Source organism: Poecilia formosa, unplaced genomic scaffold, assembly GCF_000485575.1.
Source record: "Poecilia formosa unplaced genomic scaffold, Poecilia_formosa-5.1.2 Scaffold421, whole genome shotgun sequence".
Taxonomy (NCBI): Eukaryota; Metazoa; Chordata; class Actinopteri; order Cyprinodontiformes; family Poeciliidae; genus Poecilia; species Poecilia formosa.
Window position 1 is genome coordinate 295,044 of NW_006800360.1, and position 25,995 is coordinate 321,038.

Consider the following 25,995-nt stretch of genomic DNA (forward strand, 5'->3'; position numbering starts at 1 on the left):
TAAAATGGAGTGGGGTATGAAACACGCTTTTCCTTAAGCCTACATTTATGTATTAAATTGTTTAAAGGTCTGAGCTAATATTGTAATCTTAAATGTTTTTTTCATTAGCTGGAGACAATCACAATCAACCTAAAAAAGGCTTACAAACATTAGTATTTATGGAATTAATCTATACAATGCGTTTCACTTAGTAATTGAGTTTCTGAAATAAATAAATAAAATTAAATTACGTTAATATGAATGTACATTGGCTTGGGAATATTTAGGCTGTTCTAAGAGGAAATTAGACTAATGAAAACATCTTAATGTAGAAATGTGGGCTAAATGAGAGTAGATGAATATATGAATATTTTCTACATGTGACATTTTGGTATCTAGTATTTTACACAAATGTTTTCACTTTGTCTTTGTCAATTAAATGGAATAGACACACTACTGTAGGAACATTAAAACAATGAATTCACAAAATGTGTGCTTTCCTTTAAGCATTACTATAAATTGGAATGGCAACATTTGCACTTTAATAGTTGTTAGAAAAGAGTTAGTAAAAAGAGTTAACTTTGTAGATCCAGCACAGACAAACTAGATGGGCAATCTGATGTTACAACCGAATTAGACTGTCATAGATTTCTTATTTTACTGATAAATTAGACACAGCAGGAGCTTTTCTGGCATGCATAAAAACATCAGAAAGCACTTTGGGTGGAGCTTTAATCCATAGGACCAGAACCAACTGGTAGAATATTAATGCATTATGCATCAGTACTGATCCGCGCCATTTTCTCAGTAACACACAACTTTAAAAACCTGAAGACTTCCACATTCCCTTAGAAAAGGAGTGTTTAGATCTCAAAAATAATAATTAAAAAAATAGAATCAGCACAGTATCCCCAGTTGAATGAAGACACACAGAGTTCCTCCTATTCAAGGTTGTGTGGTTAATAAGCTGAAACCATGGTGTAGTGACCTAGTGCTATACATTTCTTTTTCTAAGAGGGGGCACAGTACCCTTTAAAGTATTTTTACTGCATTAATATTATGCAGTACAGATGCATATTAATGCATTATGCATCTGCACTGATGCATAATGCATTAATATGTTTACATCAGCTGTAATCCCAAATATGTTAGGTCTGTGATTGAGGCGTCTTGTTGGCCACACTACACACTACTGAGGTTAGTAAGTGTTGCATGACTCCTAAATAATCTCCGACAATTAGAGGCAATAAGAAAGCAATAATAAACTCAAACTCTAGACCTACATTAACAAGAAAATACTAACATGTCTTATTAGAAACCTTTTAGTGCAGCTATCTGTAGAGTCCTGTAGATATACAACCAAGTTTATAAAAACATGTTGCATATTTCAGAAGATAGAAACGGAGCAAAGATGTTACATGACTAACTATTCCTTCAGCTAGGTAGAACGTGAAGCTCCTGTCTGTCCCTGTAGTGTTGCAGTGTCCCAGCATTGGTACTGGTCATTTGTGTCGCTTCTTCGCCTGATGTTCATTGTGTCTCCTGATCTGTTCGTGTCTTTTTAATCCCTCAAGGACGGTGGATTAGTCACTGGCGGCGGGAGGCTTGTGTACTCTACAGCTGGGGTGGTCGATCCTTGTGGAGGTTTTCCTCACACCCTTCGTTCGCCCTACTCGTTTACTCGCCGGCTCTGTCGCCGACATCCACATCTCCAACTCTTCCAACCTGGTGCCGGATTTGATAACGGGAAGCAGAATAGGGGGGACACAGCACAGACACATGGTGCGTTTCCTCGTCCGCCCCATTCGCCTAGTGTTCGCGTTGACTTCCACACATGTCTGCGTCTGAGGATGGACAGGCGTGTCCTGCTGTAACTGGGGAAGGTCGTTTTCGTCGGGGAAGTCCTCATCAATGGGTTCGACGTAGCTGAACACAGGCTTGGCCTGAGGTGAAAAGGAACAGCAGTTCTCCTTTGAGACACATGGACTTCTCAGAGTTCTGGACTGAGGAGACGGTGAGTGCTCCCGTTCAGTCTGGACGCTAATGTCCAGTTTATCTGGACTGGGAAAGTCGCGCAGAGAAACCTCTTTGGCTTTTAGAACGTCTCTCGACGGGTCATCCCCGTCCACTGCACCTTGGGACTTTGCTTGTACCACGTTTGCTGAGACACACCAACGTGGCATTTCATCAATCTTTTGAAGGCAAATTTTTACATCAGCTGTAATCCCAAATATGTTTCTTAGCTGGTGGTCGGATTTTTGACAGGGTTCTGGTGCTGTTGAAGATGTCCCCACAGGAACAGGAAGTTCAGAGTTCTGCAGGTTGGAAAAAACAAAGCAATTATTCAACAAGGCATCGGTTATGAACTACTAACACATCCAACATATCAATGAATACACTTTCTGCCTTTTCTTTTAAGTTATTCTATCAGACATTTCTTTGAGCAGACATATTACCAAACTGACAAATGAAAATAAGACAAATACAAAGGAAAAAAAAAAGACTTAACGGAGAAATCTGCTGGGTTGGATAGAGAAGGACATAGAGATGAATATTATGATTCATATTTAAAAACAAGAGAAAACTGCCTCTGGGAAGCACAAGCCAAGACTTGTTACAAGTCTTGCTGAGGCTCTGATTAATTATTCGTCTTTCTGTTATGCATGGTCTGGCTGGTGATCAGGTTTTCACAGGAACACTTGGAACCAACGTTCCCATTTCAATATGGCCGCCCCAGGCATCTGATCCTGATTTGTTTCTTCCTGCACAGCAGCCCGAAAGCAAAACTTATTCCAGAGTCTTACAAACACACAACGGTGACAAATCGCAAGATTTCTACTCTGGTTCACATCAACCAAAGCAGCTCTGGCCGAGAACAGTCCAGCTCAGGATTGTCGGTATGGCAACAGCAGGAACATTTCAGTGAATTAGTAACCCTATAGTCAATCAGCCACTTTCCCCTTAATGAGGTTCCCAAGTGATCAGCACTTTATTAAATCAGACAGCATGCTCTGTGGTGCCTCTGAGTTCAGTAAGCATCAGGCATGTGCTTGAAGATAATTGCTTTTATGCATAAATTAGGAACAATCTTACAACGCCTTAGTTTTCTTTTGGAATCAATCAAGAAACTTCTGTTGATAACCTGAAACTGGTAACAGGTTGATATTAACCAATATTTATTTCCCTCTTGTTGCCATTTGTGTTTATCTTAAAACTTAAAAATAGTTGCTCTTTAAAAATTACAACAAATTTTTTGTAGTAGATAATTTATCAGAAACTATAAGGAGGTTCGTGGCTCTGTGCCCATTTTATTTAGCTGAACTAATGGGAAAAATGGCTTTTTGGATTGTAATGGTTGCAGACCCCAATCTGACCCCATCAGGCTGAAGTTGGCTTCTGATTCAGGAAACGACATAAGATAAATTCCACCTAAGGTTTTGGTACCTTGAGAGTCTATAATCTGCTGTTCAGTACAAAGTATTGTGATTTCTGAGATGTACCATCTCTAATGCAGTCCAGGTGCAAAATTGCACTAAATTGCCCTTTATTAAACTCTCACACATTAAATAAAGGTTTTACAAACTACAAACTGGCTTTACACAATTTTGTTACTAGTACAGAATAAAGTAGTGTAAAGAGTCTAAGTTTTGTTGTTTTTAGACTACAGCAGATTAAAGACTCTTCAGGCAGCGATAAATGAGGTGGAATAGTCCTTTACCTGTGTCTTGAATCAGAAGCTTCAATAGGAAGCCATCTTCTAAGCCCCCTACTCTAAACTGAAGACAACAAATGCAGCGAGCCACTATCAGGTCAGCATTTCCAAATGTTTTCTGGATCTTAAAGGATCCACTGGGATCAAGACAGCTACATGATCAGAAGCGACCTCACCTGTACAGGATGTTCTTCCTTCCTGGGACTCCCTGAGCGTCCCGTCTCAGTGTCCATCTCCAGATTATCTGGACACTGCTCAGTCATTCCTATCAGACACTTTGGGTTTAAACCCTCAACTATGACCAGCTCTGCTGGACCAGAACCATCGAGGCTGAAGGAGGGGCTCTGGACCTGACCTGTGTCTCTTCCAGCCGTAGCATTAGTCCTGCTGCTGGAGCTTCCACTTCCCAACCCATCCTTCAGACCAGAGCCAGGCTTGGATTTAGGTGGAACATAAGACACAAAGATCACATGGTCTTCCTCTTCACAGCAAATGGAGGACATGTTGGAGGACGGAGAGCAGTCGTCGTCACAAAGATCAATCACTTCGTTTGTTAGCGAGCCCGCTGACCCGACTGGCTGTTGTGAAGATGGAGGAAGTGACTGTGTGGCTGTGGGGAGTTTAGAAGACGAGCGGCCCGCTTTGGTTCCATAAAACATCCTTCCATCATACATCACCCAAGGATTCGGATTTTCCAGCAGGGTTTGATTGGGAATGGCATACTTCTTGGAGAAATGGACAGATTCAGAAGAAGGCGGCTTTAAGGAGGGGTCTATGGCTAACCGGCTACCCATCTCCTCTATGACCCACCGGGTTGGGCTGTTAGGTCTCCCCGACGCCTTTGGAATCAGTTTTAACCTGGGGGCTGGTCCTCTCTTTAAAGGTGCGTCACAGGTGAACGGTTCTGATCCTGCACTCTTGCACAGCGAATCACAAGCGTTTACCATCACTGCCAGTTCTCTCAGCTTGTCGGCCGCAGAGCCAATGGTTTGGGCCACCTCTGGGTTCTCTGTGCTGTCTGGTGACACGTAGATATCAATGGGGGAGCTGCATTTGGCAGAGAAACTTGCAGAGGGAGAAAATGTCTGATCCTTGATGCCTGGCTGATGCTTGGATACGGAAACACTCGGGACATGTGCTTCAGTAAAGAAATTTGGGACTTCTGACTTGCAGAGTGCTGGAGATGTCTCTGATGCTGGAATCTCACTGGAGCCTCCTACTGAAGGGGATCCAGACTGCTGAGGACTTTGGGTTTGTAAGGAGTCCATTTGACCATCCAACACATTCAGCGGAGAAACAAACGGCGGAGAGGCGCTCTGAAGCAGGGGTTTAAACACTGTAAAGACTTTCTGAGAAGCCGTAGTCAGGTAGGACTGTCCATCGGTCCTCTGGGAAGGCATTTGCACCGGGGTGGACTGTCCATTAATTATGTGGACAGGTGTCTGGATGGGAAAAGACTGGACAGGGATCTGAGTCGGGAAGAACTGTGCATTGAGTAACTGAACAGGCGTCAGGGTCGGGTGAGACAGTCCAGTGGTTCTCAGGACGGGCGTCTGAGCAGGGAACGACTGTCCATTGATTACCTGGACATGTGTCTGACTCAAGTAGGACTGTCCGACGTCCTGCTGGGTCGGGGGAGGCTGCCCGTTGCTCCGGTGGACAGGAATCAGCTTCATAATATCCTTCCCATCGGCTCCAATAGCAGGCATTACCTGGTAGAGGACACTGCTCCTACCCACAAAAAAGCACGGACACATGAGGAAAGACAACAGAAATATCAAAACTACATATTTTAAACTAAAAGAAACATTCTACTGTTCAGCAGTTATTGTTGCTTCTCTAATCAGCGGATCAACTAAAAAGCATTGTTGTAAAGGCAAACTGCAGCCAAAGGAGTAGATTTTGAGCTTTAGAAAATCTCACTGTGATTAAATACATGTGTAAATTAATTTATTAGCTTTTCTCTGAGATGTGGGCGATGGAATATGTGGGATTTCTGAGAAACCTTCAGGATCTGTTTCTTGTTCCAGAGTTCTCGAGAACATCTCATGCCTGTGATGGTTTCACAGGCTCTTTATGCGATACATGCCATGGTAATGCAAAATGGTGCATTCCACTGAAATAATTAATTATAGAACGTAACATGAATGACAGCAAGTTATTTAATGTTAAAATGAAGATTCGGCAGAAACAATTTCAAAATACTCACTTCAAGAGTTCAATTTGTCCTTAATAATTTAGCACTTTATAAAAGAATCAGCCCTTAATCAAGTTTAAATCTGTCTGAGTGCCATTTTAATGATGTAAAAGAGCAAATCAATGCTCTTTCCTGCCATTTCGTTTCCGTTATTTTATTTTTCACTGAACAGCAAAAGAGTTGTCTCCAACATACCTGTCCATGTCGCTCTCCTAAATTGATAAAACCTGGTTTACAATGAAGGAGCAAGCCTCAGGGAACAGGCTAATTCCTGCTTTCTGCTTGGTGCGGATCACAGGTCAGCACACCTAATGACGGTATCCATCACTGACGTATCAAAAATACCCGTTCATCGACACTTTACAGCTTATATCTGAACAAACACCGATGGCTTTTCTTCCAATACACAGTTAACTGAATTGTTGAGGGTCCTCCTTTTCTTCTACTACCTTAACCAGGCGAGCAGTTGGCTGGCGTGTTGCTGCCACCTGCAGGCTGGAGTTTTAGGATGATTTGTTTTGCGTTTTTATTAGTTTTCTTTCTTCTTTTTTTCACATGAACTGAATGAAGAATTTCCACGTTTCATTTCATTCGCATTCGGGACTGAAATACTTTATTTATAATTTAATTAAATTAAGAAATGGCAATGACTTTTTTGAACTACTGCCCCCTTGAGGTAAAAAAAAATCGCTTGGTCATCTGTAGATGTTTCCAAACTTTCACAAAGTTACACCTGCAGAATAATATTTTATAAACAAAATTCCATGGAACTTTTACATCTTTTAAAAGAAATACTGGGGGAACGTTTGCATCACCACAGTATTTCTGCAGATGACATAAATACTCAGGTTTATGTCATCTGAGCTTTATATTAGTCTATGCGTACACTTAGACGGTACATCTGTAAATCCACTGTATATTAGTGTGATCAACAGTATATTTAAACTTTTGTTGAAATGACTATGACGATTATTTGGGTGTTATTATAGTGAGAAATACCTCAATGTGCTGAGAAACACATTACATTTTTTTCTCTTAGATACATTTTTATTAACCAAGTGACTGCAAAGTGGTAAAGGAAAAGAATGTGCATCACATTGCTAAGTAGATAATTTGTAAAATGGAGGAGACTTACTTATTTACCTAATAAGTACAAAGTAATAGAATGTAAGCAGTCAGGTATTGACCAACATTGACACTGCCAGCATCGTCAAGCAGGACCTCTGTTCAGTGAGGTCAGTCACTGTAAAGGGTGAATATTTATGAATGGATAATGTCTCACTACAGTTTACACATAATGCAATGGTAGGATTAGTATGTCATTAAGTAATAGGACTCGTAAGCAGCAAGTCATGAACTGTAGCAAGTGATAACTGATTTAATTTTGTTAATGTAAAAAAATATATATATGTTCAATTTCATAATAATTGTATCAGTGTAAAATCTACCAACAATCTGTCTGTCTGAAGGGTAGACAGTCACAGAAACGTTGCAAATGAAATTTTATCCATGTTACTCCAGGCTTGGTGAAACAGGTAGGGCATAACTTCTTGTTTCGGTGTTTGTCTTAGTCTGTTGTCCCAGTCCTATTCTCCTTCACACTGCCTCAACACTAAGAACACACACGCGTCAAAGGAGCATTTTGCTGTGTCTGTGTCTTAGCTGAATAGCTGTTAAGTAAAATAGATTGTACTCTTTTCAATAGTCTATGTTTACCTTTTTTATAGCAGAAAGCATTCCGGAGATGTGACCAAATAGGTAAGAGTAACACCATATGTTCAACTTTTACCACACACATTGCTTCTAAAATGAAACAACAATTTATCCATGTTCACAATTCTGAATATTAACCCAACATGAACAAATGAATGCACAGAAATATCTCACGAGTATTAATATGCCTGGCATATTAATATGCAGTTAATCATAACTGCTTTTGTCAGGATCTTGGATTGTTTTAGGGTTTGATTTATTGATTCTTCTTCCATTTTTATTCTGTCCTTAGTCTTTCTTTGATTAGATCAGCTGTGTTTCTGGTTTTCTTTGCTTCAATCCTTCTTACTGGTTCTAGTTCATAATATTTATTCCTGGTATCTAGTACTCTAATTTTACTATGTTCCTTATGTCTAGTTATTCTTTAGTGTTAGATTCATTTCCTAGTCCCTTGTATACGCTCCCTCGCCCCCTGTGCCACTTTCTCTCTCTCTCTCCTCAGACTGCAGTCTGTTCTCTCCCTTCACATCTGCAACCCATCTGTTCCTTCTTCTAGTAATCAAAATCCTCAGTATATATCGACAGCTTTAGTCTTTGCATTTGGTGTCACTGCTGAAAAAAAACCTTCTTTCAGTGATTAAAATATTTGACATTTGGAAATTCATAATCAATGAGCGGTTGGACAACACTGAAACGCGAGATTTTATTTCGTATTTTTCGGATCGTAAAAGACATGTCAATCCATAACTGCCACTAAGACGCAGGATGAGAAGGTTGGAAAGATAAAACCGTTTAAAGAACAAGGCACGTTTTAACAAAAGAGTTCTGATGATGGAGGTCTTCACTTCGATAGTCATCTTTTCAATCAAAAACAGTATTAATTCCATAAAAAAAAACATATAGGAGCTGCAGTAGTGACACAAACAACAAATGTCTACCATGTACCCGTCGTCCATCATGGATGTGTTTGGAAGTTAATTTAGCCAAGCAACAAAGTACTAAAAGAATCTTACCCTAAATTCACAGTGTAGATCATTTTTCTGCAGCTCTTTTTGATTTCACACAGACATGTAAAATATTGACCAATTTCAATTTTGTGTGTGTGTGTGCCTTGAGTCAGAACTCTGGACTACAAGTCAGATGAGTTCCTTTTCTCTGAACACTGATGTCTGAATATTCAGCCATGTTTTCCCAGCAGATCATCCAAGAGGCTCTCACACATGTAAAGGCAGCGAGGTACATGGAAGAAGCCTGGAGAGGAGACGACACACAGATTATAATGTGAAAGAAAATGTTCTTAACTGGTTTAAAAAAAAAAAACATTAACCAGTTTGGTTTTCTAGAATCAGAAATCCGGTTTGAAACAGCATCCTTCAGGATGGAGGCAGCTCGCTGGAAACACATAATACAGGGTATTTCTGAGCTCCTGATGAACCCATCCTGAACTGTTCAGGCCCGGAGATCTCCGGTTCATCTCCAGATACAACCGGAGATGAACATTCCTGAGCTCCAAGATAAACCAAAACTGTTTTGGAAAACTCCCTTTTCAGGGGAAGTCTGTGGATTTAATAGTGATGTCTCTCTTTTTCTTGCCTTACTTCCCTGGACTAGCCAGGGGAGTCATTGCTAATTTTCTTTGCTTGATATCTTAATAAAATAATAATCAAAATGCATTTTGATTCATTCTTGATCGACTCACTATTTAACCTTTCTGTATTTGCCTTAAGACACTTCTAATTTCCACTTTCAGGGCAGCTGAGTTTTTTTTCTGTAAAAATGGTTGTGTTTCCACAGTGTGGTTTGTTCTTCCCTGTGAGTTCCTGTCCACACAGCAACATAATCCCAAGTAAAAGAGCAAAGCTTATATTGAATGTGGGCACAGGCTGATGGTGTAACTCTAATCTATCTTTTCAAGGTGCAGAAGCCCTAAAATCAAACACGGTACATAATAATCTTGTATTTTTCTGCTTTTAATAAAACCCTCGAGTTTAGAGGCAACCTGTAATAAAAGCAAAACGTCAGAAGACAGCTGAAAAGCTTCTGCAGAGTTGATCTGAGTAAAGACTGGGAGGCACTGTGTCAAGAAAAGCTGCAACTCCTTTAAGAAATTTGTATGAAATGAGCTACAATAACGTTTCATTTCTCTGGATTAATATTTTCTTTTAATTAAACTGAAGGGAATTGAAATAAAAACTGCCCCACTGATCCTGTTATGATTCCTGTCCTGTCCATGCTGTGTTAAGCACTCATTCAGCTCACCTGCCACGCCTGATTGCTTACCTGTTCCACCTGGGCCTTGCCCTACTTAAACACCCCTCAGCCTCTGCTTCCTTGCCGGATTATCGACAGCCATGAGTCGGTAGAGATCCAGTGGTTCCTTCCAAGCCTTCAGTGTTTCTATGACTCCCTTCTGTCCATGGATTTACCCCCCCGCCCCCCTCCTGCCAAGCCCTTCACGGATCCCTTCTATTCTATATTTCTGGGCCCTGACCCAAGCTCTGCCTCACGACCACTGATTATTGCCTGTCCCTCAAAGCTAAGTTTGCTCTCTCTGTCCTCCAGTGTATGACCTCTGCCTTATCGACAAAGTTCCTGGGTGCTGTGTTTTGGATCTCCTTGTGGAGATCTTCATTGCTTCCACAGAAGCCTGTTCCACTGGTTTCCTGCATCACCCTGTCGTCAGACCCTCTGTTCCTCTGCTCCACCCGTCCACCGCTCTACAGGTCAATTAAGCTGAACATTTCTAAGAAGCCCCTCCCTTATCTGTGCATCACCAGTCTTCTCCCCTCTCTCCTCAGTGCTGAGTTGATGACCTCTCCCTGTGCAGTAACCAGTATAAGAAAAAATAAACTTTTTTCCTTTTTGTATATACTCCTGTGTGGTTGAATTTCCGGGTCCCCTCTGAGTGTCCTTACAGATACATAATTGGTGTCTTTCATCCCACTGCTCTAACCTGTACTTCCAGTACAGAAATGGACTGACTAGATTTTTACTCACCAACAGGTTTACAATGCTCTCAGGTTATTGGGCTATAATTTGCCAGATCCATAACTACCACTATGCAAATGTGAGGTGTGACGCCAACTGCCTGCACATTAATACAATTTTAAATTAAAGTGGCAGCAAACCCGAACCCACTAATACTGTGTTTAATACATGTTCAGAAGGAAACTGTCTTGTCTGACTGATCTCAGTATTTTAAGCAGCACATGTGACTTTGAATGTCATGGGTTTTCTGCTTACCTTTAAAGGGTCCTCCTTTAAAATCCAAAGCTACTTTCCCTTCTTGGGTCAGATAGCCAAACCACTCACCGCTCTTGGAGTCAGGAAACTGGACACAGAAACACCCCAGTGGGTGGAGAGTCAGTTTGCTGTACATTCAAAATCAGTGTTAAAACGGTTTCAGAGGTAAGAAAAACCAGTGAACTGATTCACCATTAGAAGACAAGTTGTGAGTTTCTACAGTTATGGAGTTATCTGCTAACCCAAAATGATTGGACAGTAAAGGTAAAAGAAAATCCCAATGCAGCAAAAACTATAGTATGCTCTTGATGATCCTTACTCTTAGAACTTTTGGGTGAAATTAAGCTTTATACTTAGTATTATCAGTATGCAGTTTGGGAGATCAGATTAGTTTCCTGGCTGAAGTGTATTAAGTTAAAACTATAAATTTAATCATCCAAACTTGGTAAAAGACTTAAAAATCTGATTCTTGTATTATAGCCAGGATTAGCAGGACATTTTCTAAAGCCAGTAATGAACTGGAATAGACTTGGAATATGTACGATTGAATTAAGTTAAATATATTTCTGTACATAAATTAGGTGCCTTAGAAGTGATTAGAAACAACATTCATTGTGAATTGGAGTTGAACTGAAATTTCTTTTCTAAATAAATGTAACTTTAGATTATCACAATAAGAATATGAACAATATCTTATGTTCTCTAATGTGAGGAGTTCATAATCACATCTCTACAAGCACTGCTTATAAACCACAATTAAGTTCACTTGCCAAACAAATCAGCTCGGTTATCTAATCCCTGCAGCTAAATGTGTTATTTTCCAGTTGAACCACATGGTGGTGCTGTTTATCTCGTCTTACTCTGATCCTTGAATACAGATCATTTAGTTTGGTTTTGAGTTTTTTATGCAAAATGTAACAAGCGGTTAAAAAATGTTTCTAATAAGAATTGGTCAAATAGTTTTTTGTTTTTTTTTCTTAAACACCATCCCAAATGATACATGATTCATAAAACTGCCTCTGACAAAGTCAACATGGACCAACCCGCTATAAAAAGACAGTTTTATTCCAGGATTTTTAGAGGACAAACCCTTGAGAAGGGAAACTAGCTGTGTCCTTACATGTTTTACACAACATGGATTAAACAAAGTGGAAGAAAAGGGAATCTAACGGGGAAAGCTGTTCATATTCTATGTCTTCTACCTCTAAATATCACAAGACCAATGCAGTCCAGATCTACAGCACTACAGGCTTCAGCTGCTCATCTTAAATATTCCTGCATATGTAGATCTATTGCAGTGTACAATTTGTTAGTATTTAGCAGACTTTATAAGATCTGTTTCAGTTTGTTTTGTTTGGTCCATTATTTGATGGTTTTGTAAAGGTTTTATTTGGTGCGCTTAATTAGTTTCCAAAGCCCACCGGCCATGGTCGTAATTTTAGCTTCTGGTAACAGTCGTACTCTTGTCCTCGTGTTAGCAAAGAGAAAATGTACTTTAAAAATCAACATCTAACATCTAAGACGAAGAAAAAAAGCACACTTCAGATTCTTTAAAGTGGGGGGGGAAAAAAAAAAGTTTAGTGGGTCGTATCATCTAGAAATTCCTAAAATATAAAGTCCGCTTTGGTTTTAAAGATGGTGATGGAGTTCTTTAGGTCTGATATGGCTTGCAGAATTAGAAATAAAAGGGTTTTGTTGTTGCGGCTGCTTCCCCTGCTGGGTTCACTCACATGACTGAAGGTGTACTCGTAGACCCTGAAGAAGTTCTCCAGCAGCTCACGGCTTCTGGTCTGACTGTAGGCCATGAGGAAGGCAACGAGCGCCTCGCTGTGAGGCCACCACAGCTTCATGCTCCACTCCAGCTGCTCACACAAACATACAGTCCAATCTGGCGCCTCTACGGACACGGACCTTCATATGCAGTTTCTGCGTGCACACAGACCTGAGTGGGGCAGTGACCGTCCACATCCAGGAAGTAGAAGAGGCCACCATGGGCTTTATCCCAGCCACTCTCAAAAGGAAGCTCCACAAACTTTTCAATAGCAGTTCTCTGGAGCTCCTTGTTGTTGTTGTCGGCAGCATACCGCAGCAGGAACCAGCCTGCTTCCAGGGCATGGCCTGAGTCGGCACAAGAGACACAGTAGAGGAGGCTGCTGAGCAAGCAGCTGGAAACCAGGAAACTTATTTCAAACTGACAAAAAGCAAAGGACAAATGATCATGCCCACTGCGTGCAATTTAACATAACTTGTTTGAAAAGGAGCAGGTAGAAGACACAAGACCTTGTGATTTCCTGACCCTCATACTAACCATTCAGACTATTTGCTGAATTTTTTGACGTGGGTGGGGTGTCAGCTTCACACAGCTTCATCGACCTACAGACATTTCAGTCTCTCCACACCAGATAAACTCTTCAATTATTCCCACACTTGGACCTCACATCCTCATTCATAAATGTGCAATTATTTATAAATTTTTAAAACCAACATAATTTTTGGTCTTTGAGACACCCATCCTATGCAACATGTTCCCATTAAGCTCCTTTTTGAACAGTTTTTTTGAAGCTGGTTTGTATTTGTACTTTATTTAAGCTCATCATTTCATCCATTCCATAAACAGACGCAACACACTGATGTACAAAATCTCATTTTGGTTGTTGTAATACATTGTTTTTTTTTTAAATCTGACTCCTCTTATATTACAACCCCCTGATAATTAACCTTATGCTTCAACATTCACTAACACTGAGTGTCACCTGGGTTCTGCAGCCGGCCCAGACATCCAGGCAGCTCTGCTCCGGTCGCAGACACGTTCTCTAGGATCGCTGTCCCGTCTCTCTGTGCCAGATTACACACAATAGAACAACAGAAGGCTTCAACCTTATTCTAATCCAGAATTAATAACTAACCTAATGTAAAATAAAAAGCACATTCTTATGTGCAAAGTCAGTCGACCCTCATTACTTTTCCCAAGCAGCCAGATTTTACTGTGGTCTGTAAACCGTCAGGCTTTCTGCAGATCTTTCCTTTAACTCCAGCTGATTCCTCCCACTTTCAGTCTGGTCCTTGTATAAAACAACTTTTTAGACGATGCTTTTATTTTTTTGTTTTTTAAAGAAATGATTCTTGCTCATTCTTGCAAAACTTAACAATCATATTATATTAGAATAATCTCAAAGCAAATTATTAAGCATATATAACTTCGTTTATGTGACCAATAGATCTGAGTTCAACATGAAAGTTTTACGCAAACCACATTAGCTATAATTTAGACCTATATGTCTTCATAAATTTAGACTAAGGAAACAACACCTGAGGTCCAAAAAACAGTTATTTTAAAGTGCAAGAAAGCAGAAACAGAAATCATTTGATTAAACATGAACAAATATATTCTCATGTATTTATACATGTATTTTCCAGTTGTGGTAAAGAAGTAATATCATCAAAACATGGTCTAATCATCTGAATTTCTGTGGCAAAAATTGAAGAAATGATGGTAAATATTATAAGATATTGTTTACTATCAGTACATAAGAAGATAAACTTGTAAAATTGCTTAAAATAGTAAATAAGATGCCAATTTAAAAAAAAAAAAGTTTAAATTCTGAAAGAAGTCTATATGTAGACTTCTAATAAATGTTGAAAGTTTTCTCTTTTTAGCAATTAATACACCAGAATTATCCTACATCTACATATCCTACATTTTGCCATATTTTCATGAAAAACGTGTTCACTGGACACACACCTGGATATGTTGCTGAATCTCAGTCACACACCAACTTCCCAGTTCTGCGTACTTCTTCCCCGCCTCCGGCCGGCCTTCAGACAGCTGCTGGACCAGGCACAGCAGCATCATGGGAACCGCCATGCTGTTAGTCGGTACGTCCCCTGGTAGCTGGGGCCTTCCCAGACCCGACGCGTCCTCCCGGACCCAGTAGATCAGCTGCTCCATCATCTGCTCGGCCTCCAGCTGAAACGCACCACAACGGAGCACGGGCACACACACACACACACACACACACACACACACACACACACACTGTGTGAGAACCATCAGGAATGTGCCTCCAAATAAATGGTGTTTAAAGGTACCATATTGTTTTAACTACTTGAACATAACATCAGCTAATAAACACGACAGTTACAGTAAACAAGTTTAGCAAGTTTATGCCAGCAGCAGGGGCGCCCTCTGGTGGCTTAAGGAGCCTAAGCAGCAGCTGACTGTGTGTGTCTATGGGACTGATGGATCTACAGTTTAGCCCTGAATTATGATTCTGGAAGATTTACATTTACAATTATTCTCAAACAACCAAAAAATGTATTGCTGATTGGAAATGGGATGGGAGCTCTCAAAAGATAGCACCACAATCTAGAAGGCGTGCCAGTTTTTAAAAAATTATTTAAGAAGTGCATAAACAATAAGCATTGTTTATGCACTTCTCAATTATTAATGGAAAAAATTTCATTGACATAACAGCAGAATTTTAAAGATTTATTTTGCTATGTTTTTTTTTTTTTTTTCACAATCCCTGTTAGCTAAACAGCGGTGAAGCATCATTTAGCTACGGACCTAGAAATTTAAGACAAAATGTAAATAAGTCAAAGTCCATCAATAATCCAAGTTGACAGATTTATTCCTACCTGCATTTCTTTGTCACCAGTGACCCTGCTCAGTTCGTCCATGGCCATTATATAGAAACACTCACTGAATATGGTCCTCTGAACCTTGACAGCTTTGCCATCTCTTGTTAAGCAAAAGGCACATTTCCACTGATTTCCATTGGTGGACACACGTGCAAACTTTCTGAGGAATTCTCCGCCTACGAAGCAAACAGATCAGTGTGGTTTATGATTTGACGCACCAAAAATCAAACGCCTTTTTCAGACATAATCACATAGAGCCAAGGTTGCCTTTTGACACCATTTATTGCAAACTAAACAGATAAAGTGAATTTAAAACAGATTGGTAACGCTCTGACATTAGCTGTCTTCCTAAATGTTTTAAGAAAAAGGGACGAATGCTGTTGTTGAGGTGAGAGCTTGGACAAAGAAAGCAATCTAATTCTGGTCAATTATTGGCTGAGGCACATGACAGGTAGCTGCTTACTGTTGGACTGTAAATTCCTACCAGCTTTGTCCTGCGGGAGGTTATCAGAAAGCAGCTCAGAACAAACAGAACCCCTGTCCTGAACTAGACTGGTCACAGACCCCGGCCCAAAACAGGACAAAAGGCTTCATCACACCAAGAGGTGTCTGTGTGTGTGTTTATCCTAACATCAGAACAAACCGCCAACTTTAGTTTTAAAGTTTCAAATGTTTTGACTAACAGGAGCCTCAAACTTACCGGCCTTTGCTGCTTCCAGGATGTCAGGCCTGCGGAAGCGATCCACGCTACGGTAGAGACGGCAGTACATCCATACCTAGAACAAAAAAAAAAACAAAAATTCCAGATGTTAAGTCTGGAAGAAAGTCCACTGAGAGGAGAACATATTGAAACATCCATTGCAGAGACTGACCTGTCTTCCCTGCAGCCACACATACTTCAGTTCATCATAAACATTACCGTCCCTTCCAATGCAAGTGAAGAAGCCTCTGAAACAGGAAGTGAAACACAGAGACCATAACTGAATGCACTATGACCAGGAGTAGAGAAGATGTGCAGCTACGGTACCCGTGTACTGTGTCGTGGGAATATTTGAGCCAGAATTCCACGACAGCGTCCAGCTGCGCCCGGATGTGCTCCCGGCACTCTTCCAGCTTCCCAACAGACATGCTTCCTAACAAACAGCATGGCGAGATCAACAACCAGGACCAACTGCCGACTCTACAGCTGCAACTGCGCTTCATTCATCATTCTACGTTTTTATTACATTCAGATGAACAAAAGTGTGAAAATGGTCACCTCTAGTTGTTAAACTTTTTTGTAGATGTCAATAAGTTTGAGCTGAATAACAAAAAATTAGTGGTGCACTGACTTATCGGCCAGCCGATTTATCGGTGCAGATTTCCTTAATTTTGGGAGATCGGTGATCGGCTGATTTTTACATACGAAGCCGATCTTATATACTGATCTTATCTAGCTCGGCAAATGGGTAAGAATCAGCCTCTGTCCTCTCCTGTTCTCCGGTGAGAGGTTTGACTGACAGACCAGCCCACCAAGTTATGTCTGCACGTTTATAATTAACAATAGTGACCCCACTGCTGCCAACTCAACTATATTCTTGCCATATTGAGCAAAATTTCAGACAAAAAAAAAAAACTGGTAAAAATATAGGGTACTACTTTGTGTCAAATTTTAATTAATCGAGTTTGATGGATTAAAATGCCACGCCCAAATCAAAATCGATGTTATCGCACACAAACATCTCTTTAATTGCGTCATAAAATGCTTATCGCACACAAACATCTCTTTCATTGCGTCATAAAATGCTTATCGCACACAAACACCTGTTAAATCTGCGTCATAAAATGCTTATCGTATAAAAACATGTTTTGTAACAGCATCTAACAGTATGCTTGTCTTATTATTATTCTAAAATGTATTGATGGTTGACAGTTTACTGGTTCCACATATCTTTGACTTTTACTATTTCCCATCCCTAGCAGGGGTAAAGTGACCGTTGCAGAGGGGCTGTTGGTTTATCTGATGCAGGCTGAGCTCAGCAGCTGGAGCTGCACAGAGAAAGAAAAGCTCTCAAAGTTAAACATATGGATCAGTTGTCCACAAAATTAACCCATTCTCTTTTTATTTAAATTGTAACTTTTTAAAAATTTACTATAAAAACAAAATATTAGTCAATAAAATACTTGACAATTTGGTAGATAGTGACTCAAAATTGATGTGGACCTTCATTCACCCCGAGGCAAGTCGGTTGGCTGAAGTGACAGAGTGGAGGACGGTTCATCAGATACCAGCTGAGAGCAGCACAGAGAAAGAAACGGTGAGGAAGTTAAACACAGATACATTTTTGTTTATGAAATAAATTATTCTGTTTTTTATTATGATTTGAAATTAATATAAAAATTAACATGATTTATTAAATGCTTAACTATTGACTACCTAGTGACTGTAATTTCCTTGACCTTAATTTCTTCATCAGCCTTGATTGGGATGAAGAAATTAAGAGTTGATTCAGGCTTGGAGGTGGAGATAAAAGTTCTTTATTTGATTAAATTTATATGAATGAAGCAATATATATATATATAAAAATAGAGAGGAAACTTTGTCCAACTGTCATGATTTACTTCTTGGGGTGATGGATGGAGCCGGGTCTGGTGGTGGGATTCCCATTGGATGTTTTGGAGCTTCAAGCAGTTGAGTCAGATGTTAGCAGACTAGCTTCTCCACCTCACTTCACAATCTGTTGCCTTTTGTCTTCAGGTTTTCTCTTGCACAAAAAAAAAAGGTGGACTTCTGGGAAGCATCCAATTTATGGACTGGAATTTAATAAACCGAGCTTGGAGTCTCACAGAGAAGTCTTGGTTTTTCCCACACCGGATGAAGGAGCTTCAGAAGACGCAGGGGGTGATCCAGAGAAATTAGGCGGAGGATGCTCGGAGTCCTGGAAGGTGGGAATCTCGTGCTGAATTGAGGATTCGAATGCTGATGGAGGTAAGATCAGATTTCTATTCAGGAGTATAGAGGATGAAGCATCAGCGATGGAGCAGGGTCTCGTGATGGTTTGTCCATCTGCAGATGAGCCACATGCTAGTCTATTGGTTTCCTGATGTCTTCTCTTTTGAGGCTTTTCTCTTTTAATGTGAACCATTTTTTTGTTTGTTTGTTTGTTTTCTGTCAGAGCAAAGTGGATCTTCCTCTACCAAATGCAACAAGTAGAATGACAGGGCCTCTGAAAATTATTTAAAGCAGAAAAACAGAAATCCCACCCCTTTATCTCTATTGGCTGATTCAAACAGAAGCTCATAAAAGTGGGCTGGGGCATCTGCCAGGAACAGGAAGATAAAAGCAGTTGGGGGTGGAGTCTATCTGCGTGAGGAGGAGTTGCATTGGTATAACTGGGTCAAAAGTCACAAAGAGGGCCTGACCCCTTATTAACCAATTGATTTAAGAGAGAAGGTTCCAGAATCCTGTCTGTTTTATTATTCATAAGAAATTAATTTAAATCAAAACATATGTTTTTATACGATAAGCATTTTATGACGCAATTAAACAGATGTTTGTGCGCGATAACATCGATTTTGATTTGGGCGTGGCATTTTAATCCATCAAACTCGATTAATTAAAATTTGACACAAAGTAGTACCCTATATTTTTACTGGTATCGGCCAAAATCGGAATCGGCAGGTTAAGCTTTTTAAAAGATCGCTAATCGGCTATCAGCCAGAAAACTGCAATCGGTGCACCCCTACAAAAAAAATATTTTTTTCTTCAGATTTACCACATTTCCGCTTTCTCACATTTAATTTTCTCCATTTTTTTTCTTTAGTCACTTGACTCTGAATCCTTTTAATGTTCAAATGATTCCAAGGTTAGAATTAAAAGACTTGGCCAACAAAAGTATTCACCTAATAAATATTTGGCTAATAAAAATCGTGCTGAAAGCGAGTTAGAGCGCCATTTGATTTGTGTAAAATATAACCAACAGAATAGCTTAACAGACATAACATTAGGTTTTGTCAATTCCTAGGAACTGCAAGCTACAATCTTGGCTCTGCTTCTTCTCAGTCTTCTTGTCTTGGTAAGTTTTTTCAAACGTTTAAGAATAAACAGCCATGATTCACAGCTCACAGGTGAAGCGGCCAAAACAAACACATCTGTGCATTTTGCCTCCATGTCCAACATCAGTGTCTGTCCTCAAAAATGCACTTCTAGAAGAGCAGTCAAATTCACTAGAAGAGCTGATGTTGTAGTTAATACCTTAATGAATCGCATAAATGACACACAGTCTCTCTCTCACACACACACACACACAAATGAAACCTTCTAACCTAAAAACTGCTGACATCTTATTCCAGATTTTGCTGAGCGCAGTTCCTGCCTCCATGTTCATTCTGATGTTGTATATTTATTACAACCTCCTAAAAAGTTATGCTGTCAGAGATTAAATGCTATTTATTTATTCACCATCTTCAGTTCTATTTTAAATGTAAAGTTTTAAGAACTAAAACTGATCCTATGGGATTTGAAGCCTAGTGATAATCTGATCGCTGACTAGAGATTCTTCTCCCGCTGGAAGCGCAAATAGAAAACTCTGCCTAATCCTAATCCGTCCTAGAGAATAAATAAGTGACATGTTGGCTCTCTGCGTTTCTGGTTGCGGCGGCAGCGAAACGCAGCTAGGTTAAAGAACAGCTTTTACCTGCAGGTCCAGCAGCGGTCCGCCTGTCGGCTCTGGATCAGCTCCGCTACTTGTGTTGGTCACATGATGCAGCAGGAAGGGAAAATAAACAGCCAATCAGAGCCGAGCAGGTCCAACCGACTCAGGGGATTCAGAACTAGTTACATTTAGTTAACTGAATGCTAGCAGCTCTTTACGGAGCTCAGAAGTTGTGTGTTGGTCATCAGTTCGTTTAAACCAACAAAATTAAAAACTACCATGGACATCAGGACGACTCCACAGCGCCCCCTGCTTATAATGATACATTATGAACAGAAGGACACTCCTGATCTATTTTGATGTGCGACTCCTATATTTTTGTCTCATTCCTGATTTCACAGGTCAAGGATACTGAACTGTAAATCTTGAAAGTCCACAAAGACACTTTTCAAATTATTATAAACAGTCAAGCCAGAAGCTCTTATATTCAAAAGAGGCTAAACAATAAGCATATAAAAATAAAATATTTGGTTGGATGCAACTCTTAGGTGAACTTAGGGATTTAAAAATGAAAGGCTGCCTGTGCTTGCCTATAAGACCCACTCTACTCTGAGAATTTATTGTGAGTAAGAATTTATTTAACTCACCTGCTTAAACGAAAAAAAATAAAATAAAATGAACTCCTTTTGCTGTTTGTAGTTGAGGAAAGGCCTCTTCAAAAAACCACAGGAGATTAAAGAGCTCCTCAGACATGCGTGAAAGAATGAAGGCAACACTCCATCTATGTTTTTGATGAGGGAATAACATAACATGATGTAAAGCTGTGAAAAGTCGATTTTACATGATACTACTCCTTATTAGGCACATTGGTGTGCTGGTTGGAGGGAAAATAAATAAATCGGATCAAACACTGCATCGACGGTTTGACAGGATCTGGCCTGAACGCAAATTGCAGACAGGAAGAAGGAGTCCAGAAATAGACTGGATCTGCAGGCCACTATCTGAGTCACTGCTGTAGGCAAATAAAGTTTTCATGCATATCAGAGAATAAATAAATAAATGCACATCAACAAGTTTAATTCTAATAGAAATAGGTTTACCTTAAATTATGGTAGTCATATATTTTATTATATCAGAAAATGTGAGTGAATTTGAGTCCAGCTCCCTTTGTACTCACATCTGTTGATCGACTCATCAAAGGTCATTAACCTTTGGAAGCAGGAGCTGAACTCAAAACTCCTTCATATGATTAGGCTCCTTAACTGATCATGACTTTTATCATGAATCATTTGTTCCATTATGTATATGATCTATACATAATCATATACTAAATATATACTACATATATACTAGCCAGGATGTGGATGGACAAATGTTTATAGGTCAGGTTTTGTATAAAAAGGGAAACCAAAGAGTCAAAGTAGGCATTAAAATTAATAAAGCTGTGAATCATACAGTCATGAAAAAAACAGAACAATTAGTTGTTTTTTTTAATAGATAATAGATCAGTCAAAATAAGAAAAAAAAACATCTGATTAGTAAAAGTTATAATTCACTCATTGATTTTTATCTCTGATAAGGTGAATATAAATTCGGGGAATCTCACAGACATAGCCAGCACTTGCCTCTGACACACTGCACTCAGTGCTAACGCAGCAGGGCGCCTCCCTTCCTCTTCTGGGTCCCTCTGGGTATCAGCAATGAGAGATATGAATGAAAGCAGTACCACAGTGTTCAGTCATGTGGGGACTCATACAGAGATAATCAATATAACCATATGTTGATACCACTGAATACCCGAGTTTCTAATCATGTCCTGTTGGTGTCGCTTCAGAGTAATTTTCTTGCCATTTACTCTTTAGGCTTCACCTGGCAGTGGCAGCATCAGGACTGATGGCTGGCAGCGTTCGGCCTTCCAGTAATGCAGTGACAGTGTGATTCTGATGCAACAGAGGAATGTCCTCTTTTACAGGTTCTCTTCTTGAGTGTTGAAATAGACTCTTTGAACACTCTGCTGAGGAGTTGAGACATGTTGTCAGTGAAGACAGTGTTACTTACTCTAGCAGACATCAAGCTGCCTGTCATTTCTGTAGTAAGCAGCTTACTACCTCCAGAGTAATTTCATATTCTGTTTAACACAATGGCAGGTACGTTTCGGGGGAACTGTCTGTGCGGCGTTGTCGGTGCTGGCGTGTGTATAGCAGGTAAGAGCTGGAAAGATCTTGGGGAAAAAAACGGAACAACGTGATGCACTGACGAGAACTCCTGTCTGGTGTTTAGGATGCACCTTCCTCATTCTAGCTGCGCTCCCTGTTGTTCAGATTGCTTTGGGTAAGTCAGATATTATTTTCTTTTCAAATTTGTACTTTGTATTTGTTTCAAACACATTTCTCCTGCCCTGGAGGTTTTTTTATTTTTTATTTTAGTCAACTTATAACTGATGGATATGTCTGCATAATTTGTTATTCTTCGGGCATATCACTGTCGTCACACCTAGACCGGCCACCTTTCTGTTGAATCTAATTTCAAGTGATAAACAGAAGAACTGCACTGGGAAGTGAAATCTTTAGGCAACCAGTAGGCCATTGGATGCTGCTATGAAACGTTACTTTCCATTCTTGGCAGGAAAAAAAATCACTTCATATACTGGAATGTTTGAGTGGGAAATACAGAGATTTTAGAGTTGTATTGTAACAATAAAATATAAAAATATAACAGGCTTTGCTATTTTCACTCCTTTGCACAATGACACCAAATAAAGTACACCGGTTTTGATAAAGAAAAAATAAACTCTCTTCTTTTTAAATATAATTATCATTGAAACCAAACAACAGTAAATTGGAACACATCAAACTAGGGTTTTTTTATTATTGTTATTTAATGATCCCCACTAGTCTCTACCACAGTAATTCTAACTGGGGCCCACACCACAAATAATGCAATTGGTTAGAAATGGTCCTTGGTCAAATGAAAAGTCTTTAGAGGTTTTTATATGTGCTGCATCAACAAAAGATCACCTTTTGGTTTAAGAGTGAAAATATTACATTTAAAGACCAGAAAGCTGAATCCTTTCAGTCTTATTTGACACTGCAGAAACAGTCCTGGTCTGAAAACACAACATAGGAAATGAAGGCCGACACTGAAGAGGAAGTGGGAACATGAGATTTGTCCAAAGTTACTAATACAATAGATGAGGTTCTGTTCTGAACCTGTGTTTTGTTGAAAATGCACATCATGACTTTGACGAGATGAAGTACTGACTCTAATTTTCAGACAGAGTGATGCGGTGTTGCCGTACGAATGACAACGATCCTCAAAAAGATTTAACTTTGGATTTACTGTAAACCTATTAACCTTAAATTAGTTTTTATTATTCCTGATGACTTCATTTCCTAAATCAAGTCTTTAGCCTTAATTCAAACAGGAATCTTTTGCTCCACACCGCCCCCTGGTGTTAGGATGCTTCAGAATGAAGTGAAAGAAATAAACAGAAGGTGCGTGGCATGCTGGTGTTAGTTAACAAAACTGTACTTGTTGGGAGCTTTTCCTGAGCAGTTACTGCATTAATGCTCAGCATGTGTTTGTGAATGAACATGATGTATTGGTGGAAAACCTTTCTTTTATAGCCAATTTTTCCATAAAATCCTTTGAAGCCGCCAGTCAGTTTTGTGATCTCTGAAAGACTCCTTGATTAAGAGTTTCCATTTCAAAGTTGTTCTTGATCATCAGCTGCTTTCGACTCGGTGTTATTCTGCCAGTGATTATGATATAATTTAGACAGGATTCTAAAAAATATAATTTAACTATTTCTACTTCATATACACAGTGTCACAGACTTAGACAAGTCCTTGATGGTTGTAGTTTATGATAAAATTTAACATCAGTATTTTTTTTTAACAGGTGCACTTTACATACATGAGTGTCCAGCAGGACCAGTCGTTCCAGTTTATATGATGGTGTTTGGGATCTTGGTCCTGCTGGTGATGGCCCTGATCACCCTGCTGAAGCTCCTCTCTCCAGCAGCGCAGAGTCACAGCACCTGGGTCGTCTTCTTCACCATCCTGTTATTCTTGTTATTCGTCTGGCTTGTATTCGGTCAGTCCCAGCTGAGAACCAATCTCCAGGATTGTCTGTGATGCCGTGTTTTGTGTGCTAGCAAACTATGTTCTGTTTCCTGCTAAGGTGAACATGAATCAATTGTATGTTTGTCTGCCCGCTCTCTCTGCACCCACACAGGCAGCTACTACGTTTATTCCATATATCCACCCAACTATGAGAAGACCACCACAGCTTCCAACAGCTCCACCAGGAGGATCAGCATTCCTGACCTCCTGACCTCAGAGAACCAGAGCCTTCACAGCCGCAACCACAGCCTGAACTTGTGGGAGACGATTCAAATCCTCAACATCACAAACAGAGGGACAAACAGAAACCTGACAAGCGCCCAACAACAACCACATCAAGTCACGTCTGTGTCACCGTACTGCAACAGAACCATGTACTTGTTTGCCTTCTGGACCACTACACTGGTGCTAGTGGTAGTGGGAAACGCCCTGCTGCTCATCGTCTGTTTGTATGGGTTCATGAAATGCATAGACGTGTTTGTACAATATCTCTACTGAACTGATTGCTGAAAGACAGAAAGAGCCATTGCTCTGCAGAGGTAACATAGAAGGAAAGAAGCAGAGTGACAGCTGTCCTGTATGGAATACTGAAACTGTCTAGATCAATCAGCAAATCAGCACTGGAACATTATGGGCTTCCAGGAACCTGTTACTTAGATATTCACAAAACACAAGTTTTCACTGTGAAAATGTGTGTTCTTTCAGTCACTATTTAACTGTCTAAAGATTGTTTCATATGTAGAATTAGGAGATAAAGTTTCACCAAACAGATCACCGAGTTTAGCGTTTATTCTGGAGGCAAGTTAAGCTAGCTGTGAAAGGCTAAATGATCAAGCATCTACACTTTTGTAGATCTTAAGTCTGAATTCACAAGTTCCAAGATGGAGAAAATGAACTGAAGGGTCCACTAATGCCTAATTTTGAAATGAAAGATATACTGTACGAACAGTCATATTTTTAACCCAGTATGGGGACTGATTTTCTCTCTCTCTCTCTCTCTTTGTGAATGTATATTTAGTCTGAAAGTATTTGCTTCAGTCTTGGTAAATCGTCTTGGTTACTTTACCTACTGGTGTTTTATGTGTTAGTTCTGTTTCCAGATACACAATCTTTGCTATGCTTTTAGATATCAGGATTTTCTACATGAACTAGGGCTGCACAGTATATTGCATGTAAGTCGTACTTGCAAAATACTGCAATATGATTACAGTGTATGGCATAATGCCTTAAATTATGCCATATAAAAGAAAAAAACAACAACTCTATAACAAGGCCCAATGGTGTCATGTCAGTAAAAAGTTTTAATTAAAAAACATATCCAGGGAGAAAGTAGGTCAGTTATGCTAGCTTGATTTTGACAACCTTAACAGCAGGATTTGGTCTGCTTAGGCAGTAGCGCCTGCAGCTGTACGGCTGTATGCTCTGGTTCAGGTGGCCAGAACCTGGGTAAACCTGGTCCCAAAGTTAACCCAGGTTCTGGGCACAGGTTCCAGTGTAAAAATTATTCGCAGTTCCCCTCCAACTACAGAGGGACATGATCATTGTACATGTCTGTCTTTTTCACTCAGAAATTTTTCATAACCGCCAAATAACACACTGCATTTTTCCACCTACAATCTTTAGTAAATTGTTAGGTTAGGCCACTTTATGTGTTCCCAACATTAAATCACTTTCTATATATTATATAGAGATGGGTGTTTGAAATCTGGCTCACAATGCAATGAAAAAGAAAAATCTCTTTGACATCACCAT

The 25,995-nt window shown here is 39.8% G+C and overlaps 3 protein-coding genes across 3 annotated transcripts; 1 reads left to right on the forward strand and 2 right to left on the reverse strand.

The window, feature by feature from the left end:
- Positions 1-498: 498 nt before the first annotated feature.
- On the reverse strand, positions 499-8,185 carry lrif1 (ligand dependent nuclear receptor interacting factor 1). The gene is made up of 3 exons (XM_007576963.2): positions 6,084-8,185; positions 3,868-5,422; positions 499-2,294 (listed from the first exon to the last, which is right to left on the reverse strand). The coding sequence occupies exons 1-3, from the start codon at positions 6,089-6,091 to the stop codon at positions 1,563-1,565; spliced, it is 2,295 nt and encodes a 764-aa protein (XP_007577025.1). The 5' UTR covers positions 6,092-8,185; the 3' UTR covers positions 499-1,562.
- A 105-nt stretch (positions 8,186-8,290) lies between these two features.
- Positions 8,291-20,260, reverse strand: renbp (renin binding protein). The gene is made up of 11 exons (XM_007576964.2): positions 20,162-20,260; positions 16,513-16,618; positions 16,358-16,433; positions 16,186-16,261; positions 15,483-15,661; positions 14,587-14,811; positions 13,598-13,679; positions 12,787-12,962; positions 12,575-12,706; positions 10,845-10,932; positions 8,291-8,852 (listed from the first exon to the last, which is right to left on the reverse strand). The coding sequence occupies exons 2-11, from the start codon at positions 16,611-16,613 to the stop codon at positions 8,779-8,781; spliced, it is 1,209 nt and encodes a 402-aa protein (XP_007577026.1). The 5' UTR covers positions 16,614-16,618; positions 20,162-20,260; the 3' UTR covers positions 8,291-8,778.
- A 1,899-nt stretch (positions 20,261-22,159) lies between these two features.
- On the forward strand, positions 22,160-25,278 carry LOC107833648 (uncharacterized). Its single transcript, XM_016663455.1, has 4 exons — positions 22,160-22,323; positions 22,400-22,450; positions 24,020-24,214; positions 24,356-25,278. The coding sequence occupies exons 1-4, from the start codon at positions 22,260-22,262 to the stop codon at positions 24,739-24,741; spliced, it is 696 nt and encodes a 231-aa protein (XP_016518941.1). The 5' UTR covers positions 22,160-22,259; the 3' UTR covers positions 24,742-25,278.
- Positions 25,279-25,995: the final 717 nt, after the last annotated feature.

What these genes read in the sequence shown, in the direction of transcription:
- lrif1 (XM_007576963.2), bottom strand. An exon ending in AGGAAGAACATCCTGTACAG is followed by an intron (nt 2,295 to 3,867) that starts GTGAGGTCGCTT and finishes TCCAACCTGCAG; the next exon opens with AACTCTGAACTTCCTGTTCC.
- renbp (XM_007576964.2), bottom strand. Translation starts at nt 16,613, where the DNA reads ATGTCTGTTGGGAAGCTGGAAGAGTGCCGGGAGCACATCCGGGCGCAG. An exon ending in TGTGGCTGCAGGGAAGACAG is followed by an intron (nt 16,262 to 16,357) that starts GTCAGTCTCTGC and finishes TTTTTGTTCTAG; the next exon opens with GTATGGATGTACTGCCGTCT. An exon ending in ACGGTCACTGCCCCACTCAG is followed by an intron (nt 12,707 to 12,786) that starts GTCTGTGTGCAC and finishes TTGTGTGAGCAG; the next exon opens with CTGGAGTGGAGCATGAAGCT.
- LOC107833648 (XM_016663455.1), top strand. Translation starts at nt 22,260, where the DNA reads ATGGCAGGTACGTTTCGGGGGAACTGTCTGTGCGGCGTTGTCGGTGCT. An exon ending in TGCTGGCGTGTGTATAGCAG is followed by an intron (nt 22,324 to 22,399) that starts GTAAGAGCTGGA and finishes TCTGGTGTTTAG; the next exon opens with GATGCACCTTCCTCATTCTA. An exon ending in ATTCGTCTGGCTTGTATTCG is followed by an intron (nt 24,215 to 24,355) that starts GTCAGTCCCAGC and finishes GCACCCACACAG; the next exon opens with GCAGCTACTACGTTTATTCC.